The 10,304-nt window shown below is 38.7% G+C and overlaps 1 protein-coding gene across 1 annotated transcript in view; it reads left to right on the top strand.

Annotated features, from left to right (window-relative positions):
* Positions 1–477: 477 nt before the first annotated feature.
* clic2 (chloride intracellular channel 2) overlaps positions 478–10,304 on the top strand; it is a 30,713-nt gene continuing 20,886 nt past the window's right edge. The window contains exons 1-2 of the mRNA XM_059977327.1: positions 478–723; positions 4,493–4,602. Of these exons, the coding sequence (XP_059833310.1) occupies positions 670–723; positions 4,493–4,602 (164 nt within the window). The 5' untranslated portion in view covers positions 478–669. The remainder of the gene's footprint in view (positions 724–4,492; positions 4,603–10,304) is intronic.

Genomic DNA, 10,304 nt, shown 5'->3' with positions numbered 1-10,304 from the left:
ATGTAATCAGGTGATGGTTTCCTTGAATTTGCTTGATCTGTTGCCATATCAATTTTGATTATTCCCAGGGGCATTTCTGTCTGGCTGCCTATAAGACTCCCACACCCTGTGGTCTAGGCTAGGCACACTCAGCAGGAATGTAATAAAGTTCAAATTTCTATTTTTAGTGACATATTCCACAAATAGTTATTTATAGAATATAATATAATTGGGCTTAATGTGTCTAAAATTTATATGAGAGTTTCCATTCTAAATATTAATGGCTAGTTATAGTGATCTTGTAAGGTTAAATGGTATTAATAGAAAAACACATTAATTAAATGAATGTCTTACATGATTGTGCTTTTCCTAAACTACTCTAGTTGCTCTGTTACTTTACTGTAAGTGATGCTGAGGTATTGCTGTGTCATAGTTGTTTTCTTTCTTGTAAGTTAGAGGCATTGGCCACCCTCTGATTACAACTGAGGGAAGTGTTAAGAGAGGCAGGATGTTACACCCCAGCGTATTGCTATTTCTCTGTGATCTGTACCTCAAGGAGAGCTCAAGGGTAACTGGCGATATCCAGAAAGTCTGCTTTTACTTGTTCGGAACTTCTAATTTCTTTTGAAATTCATGAAAACTTAACTTACATTTGCACAGCTTGTTTGATAATTTATCTTCGTTCTGACAATGGCCAAACAAGGAACTGGCAAGAAAGCCCCAAACATTGAACTCTTCATTAAGGTAAATAGCCGATGATTCTATTTTCCACAAAGTTATTCAAGATCTTTGACTGTTGGTTGAATCAAAAGTGGATTCATTTTTCTTAGTTTATGCATTTAGTTTTTGTTTCATTTTAATGTTATTTATTCAGATTACGTTTGTATTAATATATTGTTTTTTTACTTTTATTGCCCCTAAATTTTAATGAATTTAGACTGATATATAACAATATATTTAAAAGGTTCTGCCTAATAATCAATAAAGAGAAATGCCATATTTACATTTTGGATCTGTACAGTGCCAAGCTTTAGATTTCTTTCACGTTCTGTATGGACTGGGAAGCTGATACGGAGAGTGAAGTTTTGCATGATTAATGCAGTGATATTACATGAATATATGATTGCAGTGCAATATGATCGCTCGTCCCTATTTTCTTGTTGAATCAGAAGTCTTAAAGGCAGTGCAGACTGGCAGAAATTGTTGAAAAACTGAAGTAAGTGATCGGGCAGGGTGAAAGCTGGGTTGACTCTGTGAACCAGCCCATAACTAACAGAAAGTCTCATTGTGATTCATTACCACCATCGTGAATAAATTAGCTAAGCCAGGATTTTCCCATTTCCTGTTTTAATTTCGGCAGTCATTGACCACACCCTGTTTTTTCCGTACATTCCATACCAGTTTCCTGAAGTTTTGAGTGCATAGCTTTTTATACGCAGGTTCCAACAGAACTAATCAGGTTCCTGATATTATTATTGATCTTTCCTGACTGTAAATAATAGGAGATTTAAAAAGCATCACCGCTGAGGCCAGCGCTTCAAATGATTCAATTACTCATGTCATCACAAAGATGTTAACTGAATGCTGAATGTTGTAGCTCCTGGATGTAGTATTAAACAATATTGCAAAGTTGTAGTGGATTTTAAAGCAGATTCCAGAAAACGCTCTTCCTGTAGGAATCTGAACAAATAAACTCCGAGAAGGTTTCTTGTCATTTTCTTCTGGTAAAGTCTGCAAGTGCCCATGCTTATGCTAAGTTACTTATGAATAACTCAACTATTCTATTTTATATTTACTTAATGTGGACCTCCATTTAATGGTGATCATATCCTGATCAAGCTCAATGTAATGTTTTAAAGCAGTAAGTGTCAACATGCTGTGAACACTTTAGATACAACTAAGGCTGAGATTGTGAAAATCTGCTCATGAATTAAGTAGCAATGAGACCCTGAGAGGAGTTCAATAAAAAAAGACTTACAATTACATAGTACACCTTCAAAGGGCATGAGCTTTACTTGCCAAATCAACTGCCTTGGTCAGAGAAGGGGATAAAAGACAACATAAAAAGAAATTTCAAAAAGACAAAACTATTGCGCTTCTTTATGAATGAGGGATAGAGAACAAAAAAGCAGCAGAGTAAGTTACCAAGAGGGATATTCAAACAAAGCTCACAACTTAGTGTTTTAAATTACTTTAGAAGGACAATATTAGTCAGCAACATGGACTTCTAAATATGGGCAATGGCGACATTGGAAATGAAGGGACGAACATACGAACAGTAACAATCATAGAATACATTGCATCGATATTCACAATTGAGAAGACAGGATAACATTCCTGACATTAAAACTAATGCTTCAAAACAGACTTCCATACCAATTAATGTAATTAAATTAAGGGTGATCTTGAAAAAATTACACCACCTCCTCAGGATTCTATAGTTTAAGGAAGTAGATAAAAGCAATGAAATTGTTCAAGTAATAATTTTCTAGTGTTCTCAATTCTCTCTTAGTTTAGAAAATAGTGAAAACTAAGAGGGGGTAAAAGGGGTGTGCTTACTTAACACTTGCCTTCAGTATTATTGGAAGCCATACATAAGTTTAGATTGAATAAATGCTTTGAAAGTTTTCAGTATAAAATTGTTTAGTGTAAAATGTTGCATTTATAAATTTGATGTCATGTTCAACAAGTCTTTTTTGAAAACAAAGTGGTAGAATTTTGGGCAACAAAACATAAATACATGTCTTCTATATGCACTTCCAGAATGGATCTTTTGAGGAGCCCTCTGAAAGACTGAGCGAAAGTTGAAACTTAAGCAAATGAAGGCAAATATTTTAATGAGTTAAAGAGTTGGCTGAGGTTGATGAGACAGAAAACAGAGTATCTTTAATACTAATCCAGTGTCTTTAATAATAATTTATGTGCTCTAAAATCCTTGTTTTACCAGGATGATATTTGTACTCTGGAGGAGAGATTACACAAAAATAATAATAATAGGTTCTACTCACTGGCACTGAAAAAAGTGCAAGGATGACTTAACTGAAATTCCCAATGCAAACCGATTTGATAGGGTAGATTGGAATAAATTAGTTCTGATGGAGGAGGGACATAGTCGAGCATACATGATCCGAACTTGGAGCCAAGCCTTTCAGTGCAGTGGGGTAATACTTTTGCATAAAAAAGGAGCAGGGACTTTGGAATCCTATTTCAGAATGGAAACCAATAGTAGATCAATTGTTCCATTTTAACCTCAGACACAAAGTTAAGGTGTTGAAGAGTATAGCAAAACAATGAATGCAGAGAACTTGCTTACATATCAGCCACAATCCCATTGAGTAAAGGACTGATGTGACAGGCTAAGTAATCTATTTTTCAAATATATTTCTGTATTCTTAGATTTTTTTGCCCATTCTCTTAAAATTCCTGTTCTGTTTTCCAATGATCCATCGGAGAAAAATGGTTTTTACTCTTCACTGAGTGCAAAGTTAGACAACTTGATGTGTACATTATGAGGGTGAGTACCACTTTGGCCTAAATGACAGTCAAGCAGCAGGATGCTCTATCCGACATGGAATTAATCAATAAATGTACTATCATTGTTCTTTGGAGTGCTGGCAACAAAATAGCTTAACCTTGCCCCCACTGGATACGTGGCTTCCCATACTTTGAAAAGTCATTAGTGAATTTTATCAACCTCTTCCTGATGGTCATTTGGCAGTTCCTCTATGACATATATAGCATCTTATCTTGAAAGACAGAGTGTCAGAATGTAGAACTCCAAGACCTTGTTATTTCAGATATACGTTCTCATGCCAAATGATAAAAAAATTAATTCCAGCTGTAAATTCTAGAATATGGATAATTATTTTTACTGTGTTAAGAAAAAGACTTAAAATAACTGGTCTGTTGCGAGCCTTGACATCATTAATACAGTTGGATCACCAGAAATAATTTCTACCTCTTTTGATTGGAATATTACTAGATGATTTTTATGTTAATTAATTAGAAATTCATATTAGGCCAAGCATTGTAAAAGAATGAAGTTTTTACATATCTTTGCAATTTGGTGAAGTTTCATGTATGTCATCTTCGGGCCTGGTCCTTTGAATGAAGGCAATTTGGAACCATTTTTATACCTTCCGCAGTCTGGCCAATTGACTCATTTAAGTAACTAATTTCTTTTAAGAAACAATAAGATTTCATGCTCTTGCAAATTTACCTTATATAGAGAACATTTCACTGTCACAAACACTGAAATGCTATTTGTGTTTCATTGTGAAACACTTTAAGATATCTGAATGTAATGGAAATTGCCAGTTCATCATCCTTTCCTGTTAGACTTGTTGGTAACTACAAAGGAAGTTTGGCTGTTCCTGATGTTGAGTGATCAGCACAGTTTTCACTCCAGTGAATGGAGTACTACTGAGCATATTGTATTAACTGCTGAATTATAATACAGTGTATACTTTACTGAGAACTTGGGCTTCATGTTTTCTTTTTCTCTTTCCGCTAGGCTAGTTTTGATGGAGAGAACATTGGAAACTGTCCATTTTGCCAACGCTTATTCATGGTTTTGTGGCTGAAAGGGGTTAAATTCAATGTAACAACAGTGGATATGAAAAAGTAAGTGCAGGATAGGAGTGATTCAGAAATTTACTATACAGAAGAAGACTATGCAACGTGACCGTTGATGGCATTCTGTTACATCCTGGTTAAGACAGCACAATTTAAACTCACTTCCTTGGTCTTGGCCTTTTGGTTTTTAGACTATGACTCTTTAAGTGGTCATATGAATGCATTTAATGCATTAGGGCTTTCTGCTTCCATTAGAATTTCAGATGGTGAGTTTCAGTCTGCCATTCATTGCTTTGGATGGTGTTTCTTCTATTCCCTTCTTATTCTTTCATTAATTAAGATAGATTTATTACTCCTAATTATTTATCTGTCTGTGAAAGAAATAGGACTGTCCCTCTTTTTCATCCAGTCTAGGCTTCTTAAGATTTTAAATGATTTCATCAAACCTCCCGCAAGCTTCCTCATTTCAAAGAAAACACCCTCAGCTTCCAGTCTCTCCTCAGAACCAGGATTCTCCAACATCCTCACAAATCTCATTTCCTCTCCGCATTCTTGCATGGAATAACTGTGTGCAGAAATGTAGTCATGGCCTCAAATTCCAGCATCAAAGAGACACTGAAATCTGGAGCCTAAAAGGAAACTGCTGGAGGAATTCAACAGGTCAGGAAGCATCAGTGATAGTAGACAGGGTTATAACACTGCATCAGGACCACGAGTGCGGAGGCAAGATCGTCAGTATAAAGAGGTGAAAGGGTGAGGTCAGGCATGAGATGGTAGCTGATAGGAGGAGCCTGGTAAGGAGGCAGTTGATAAGAAGATGGAGTCTGTGGAAGGAGGAGGAATGTGAAAGTTAAAACAGAGGCCTTTAGCGAATAACTAGAAACATATAATAATAAAAACATAGGTCAGATGAAGCCAGGTGGAGAGAGGGAAGGGAAAGACAGACGTAGGCTGGAAGGTAATGTCAAAGTAGACAAGGGAAGGATGGTGGGCAGATGGAATCATGTGGCTGAGGGGATAGACGGTGTAAGTAAGGGAAAGAAATTCAGATGGATACATGTGCCAGTGATGGAAAGATGGAAAATAAAAAGGCAAATAAAGAGAGAGAGAATTGAGATGGAATTGTAAGGAACACAGGAGGTCGGTGTTACTTGAGAATGGAAAATTAAATGTTCGTATCACTTGGCATGGGTTACTCAAGCAGAATAATGAGGTATTGTTCTTCTAGTTTGTGTTTGGCCTCACCGTGACAATGGAGAAAGTCAAGAACATACAGGATGGTGTAAGAATGGAAACGAGTTCAAGCTCAAGATGGCTCTTGTGGACGGAGCGGTTGCTGTGTCTGTGCTTGGTCCTGTTGATGGAGAGAAAACTGCCCTGAGAAGAGTTGTTTTGACCCCTGAAGGGTGTTGAGGGATGTGGTGTAGGAGTAAGTGCCAGGGGATGGGTAGGGATGTATTAGAGGTTGAGAGGACCAACGAATTATGGGAAGAGTGGTCACCATGGAAAGCAGAGGTGGAGTTGCCGAGGAGAAGACATAACGGGTGATGGGATCACATTGTGCTAACATCATCACCTGCCTTTTAATGTTTCAGTCAGTACAGACAAATTACCTTGTATCGGTTCTTAGTCACATTATCTACCTGTTCTAGTGATCTATGGATCTGCATTCTAAGATTCTCTGCTTCTCTGTAGTTGTGAATCACCCACCTTTTTTGTGTACTCCTTTGTCTTATTTCGTCTCCTTAAGTGTATTTCACACGTCTTCAAATAAAGTGTACTAGCTACTTTTATGCCACCATGCATAGTTTCAATGACCAGTAATAACAATTGATTATGCTTTAAGTCAAATACATTTTACTTTCATGTCTTCAAAGACATCTATTGACCCCTGGAGATTGTGGGCAAATAACAGCAGATTAACATTGACAGGTTGTGCTGTTCCACTCTGTAAATGATTAGCAGATGTCACGTTCTTTGTAAAGTTGCTCAGCGCTGATAAAAGGCTGAGCAACTTTTCAAAGAACTCAGGCACTAAAACGCATTTACTTTTGGCAGCCCGGCAAACTACAGTTAAAATAAATGTCTTTGAATTCCCACCAAATTCCTGCTTGTTTACCTCCAGAGCTGATGTGTACTGAGTATACTGAGATATGCAGCTCCTTAGTATATGTACTGTATGTGTGACTGAGTGAGGCATTAGCCGATGACTCCCTGTTGAGTAGAAGTAGTCAGAGCAAAGCATAAGCTTCAAAACATAATTATAAAATGCCCTTGTGTTTCCAACTGGAAATCTGAAACAGAAACATCTGGAAACGCTCAACAAATTAGGCTGCACTTGAGTAAGAGTCAAAAAATTTTAGTTCAGTGTTTACAGTTTATTATTTTGATAAATAAAACTCATTGTTACTTAACAAATACTTAAATCTGAATACAAACTTGCAAACTGTCCCATTGGAATCAAAACTCACCGGTGGATAATTTGTACATTACATAGTATTGTTGATTGAATAGCAAACATCAATTGATTCATAATTTTCAAATTTTGTGAGTTCTCTATCCAGTTTCTCATGTTTATCGTATATCCAGTGCTGGATGAGCAGCAACTTCCTCTAACTGGGTATTGGAAAGATCAAGGCCACCACCTATGCTCCCTGTCAGAAATAGTGTTGCCAAGCCATTGACTCCATCTCTTTCCCTGTCAATCTCTGAAAGTGATCCGAACTTGACAGCTTTGGTACCATATCTGAGATGAGCTTTGAAATTCATTTTCTTGCCATGACTAAGTCTGCCAGTTTCCACTCCGACATAATAGTCTGGTGCTGTCTCATTATGAGACAGGGACCTACTTGTTTATAGGAGCAGAAATCAGAAACAGTAGACTGACCTTTCAGTGGGAAAACTGTTAAGGATCTGAGATCATAACTCCTTAAGTTTTAGATAAGGATGAGTTTGCTGGAGAATATTAAGTTGGAGCAGGGCAATTATGAGAATTATTAGAGAAGAATTAGGGATTGTTAATAGGAAACAGCTATTTTTGAGGAAGTCCACATCTGATATGTGTGGAGCGTTTAAATGTACACAGTGCAGGACAGGCATGTTTCAGATCCATGTACACAGTGCAGGACAAGCATGATTCAGACCCATATACACAGTGCAGGACAAGCATGTTTCAGATCCATGTACACAGTGCAGGACAGGCATGTTTCAGATCCATGTACACAGTGCAGGACAAGCATGATTCAGACCCATGTACACAGTACAGGACAAGCATGATTCAGACCCATGTACACAGTGCAGGACAAGCATGTTTCAGACCCATGTACACAGTGCAGGACAAGCATGTTTCAGTGAGAAGGAAGGACAAAGGTGGCAGCTGAAGGAAACCTGGATGTTGAGAGGTGATGAATTTAATCAAGAAGAGAAAGGATTTTAGAGACCTAAAATCAAACAGAGCTCTTGAGGATTATAAAGAAGCCAATAAAGAGAATTAGGAAAAACAGGAGGGGCCATGAAAAGTCCTTGCAAGTAGGATTAAAGAGAATCCCAAGGCATTCAACAAGTACATCTAGAGCAACAGGTAACACAGGAGTGAGTGAAACCACTCAAGATAAAGGAGGGAACAAGTGCTTGGTGGTGGAGGATGTGGGTGAAGTTCTAAATGAATACTTTGCATCTACATTCACCAAGGAGAAAGATGTGTAAATAGGGAGATTAGTGTGGACCGTGCTAATTTTGAGTTAAAGAAAAAGGTAGTGTTGGATCACTTAAAGAACATTAAGGTGGATAAGACCTCAGGGCTGATCAGATATATGCCAGGTTATTTAGAGTGGCAAGAAATGAGATCGCTTGTGCCATAACAATTATCTCCATGTCCTGTGAAGCCACAGATGAGGTCCTTCAGGACTGGTGAGTAGTCAGTGTTGTTGTGTTGTCTAGCTGCCCTGTTATCAGAAGGATGTCAAGACTTTAGAGGGGGCATAGAAAAGGTTTACCAGAGGCTGCTTGGATTACAGGGCATGTACTATGTGTATGTAGGCCTACATTAGTCTCAATAGACCATGGATTTGCACCTTGAAAAGTTTCCAGGGTACAAGCCTGGGCAATGCTTTTTTTTTAATGGAAGACCAGCAGTTGCCCATGCTGCAAGCCTCCCCTCTCCACGCCACCGATGTTGTCCAAGGGAAGCCTCACATGCAGCCTCAGCCAAGGCTTGAACTAGCGACCTTCAGATCACTAGATGAACACCTTAACCACTTGGCCACGCGCCAAAACGTATGTACTATAAGGGGAGACTGGACATTTTTTGGTTGTTTTCTCTAGACTGGTGGAGGAAGAGCAGAGATCTGATAGAGGTTTAAAACTTCAAAATAAATTTTTAACAAAATTCAGAAACAGTATGTCACCATATACAACCCTGAGATTCAATAAATACTGAATAAATCCAATAACCATAACAGAATCAATGAAAGACTGCACCAGCAGGATGGACAATCAGTGTGCAAAAGACAACCAATTACGTTATATGCTGCAGGTTGTTCTGAGACTAATTCAAAAGAGGTACATTTAGAAATGCAGAACATTGCTTTGGTTCACTGGTGCCATCTTGGAAGCAACTGATACAATGACAAGAGTCACAGATAAGGTAGACAGCCAGTATCTTTTTCCCATGGTTGAATTGTCTAATACCAGAGGACATGTATTTAAAGTCAGATGGGGTAGGCTCAAAAGAGATCTGTGGGGCAAGTTTTTTTACACAGAGTTGTGGGTGTCTGGAATGTGCTGCCTTGATGATGGTGGATGCAAATAGAGACATTCAAGAGGCTCTGGGAGAGGCACATGTGCTGTACATGCAGCAAATAGAGAGATATGAACATTGTGCAGGCAGGATGGCTTAGTTTAATTGGGCATTGACTACTTATGTTATTAGTTTGGCATAACATTGTGGGCTGATGGGTCTATCCCTGTGCTGTATTTTTCTACCTTAACATCGTCTGAGGAGGGCTGCTGTCAATCTTACTTTGAAACATAGAAAACCTACAGCCCACAAAGTTCTGCTGAACATGTCCCTACCTTAGAGATAACTTGATTACTAGACTTACCCATAGCCCTCTATTTTTCTAAGCTTCACGTACCTATCCAAAAGTCTCTTAAAAGACCCTATCGTATCTGCCTCCACCACCATTGCCGGCATCCACACACTCACAACTCTCTGAGTAAAAACACTTACCCCTGCCATCTCCTCTGTACCTATTCCCCAGCATCTGAAACCTGTGTCCTCTTGTGGCAACCATTTCTACCCTGGGAAAAAGCCTCTGACTATCCACACGATCAATGCCTCTCATCATCTTGTTCATCTCTATCAGGTCACCTCTCATCCTCTGCCACCCCAAAGAGAAAAGGCTGAGTTCTCTCAACCTATTCTCATAAGGCATGCTCCCCAATCCAGGCACCATTCTTGTAAATCTCCTCTGCACCATTTCTATGGCTTCCACATCCTTCCTGTAGTGAGGCGACCAGAACTAGGCACAGTACTCCAAGTGGGGTTTAACCAAGGTCCTATATAGCTGCAACATTACCTCTTGGCTCCTAAATTCAGTTCCACGAGTGATAAAGTGATAAGCCTTCTTAACCACCTGGTCAACCTGCACAGCTGTTTTGAGCGTCCTATGGACTCAGACCCCTAGATCCCTCTGATCCTTCACGTTGCCAAGAGTTTTGCCATTAATACAATATCCTGCCATCATATT

Source organism: Hypanus sabinus, chromosome 8 (assembly GCF_030144855.1).
Source record: "Hypanus sabinus isolate sHypSab1 chromosome 8, sHypSab1.hap1, whole genome shotgun sequence".
Taxonomy (NCBI): domain Eukaryota; kingdom Metazoa; phylum Chordata; class Chondrichthyes; order Myliobatiformes; family Dasyatidae; genus Hypanus; species Hypanus sabinus.
Note: the sequence above shows the minus strand (reverse complement) of the source record. Positions and strands in the feature narration are given on the sequence as shown.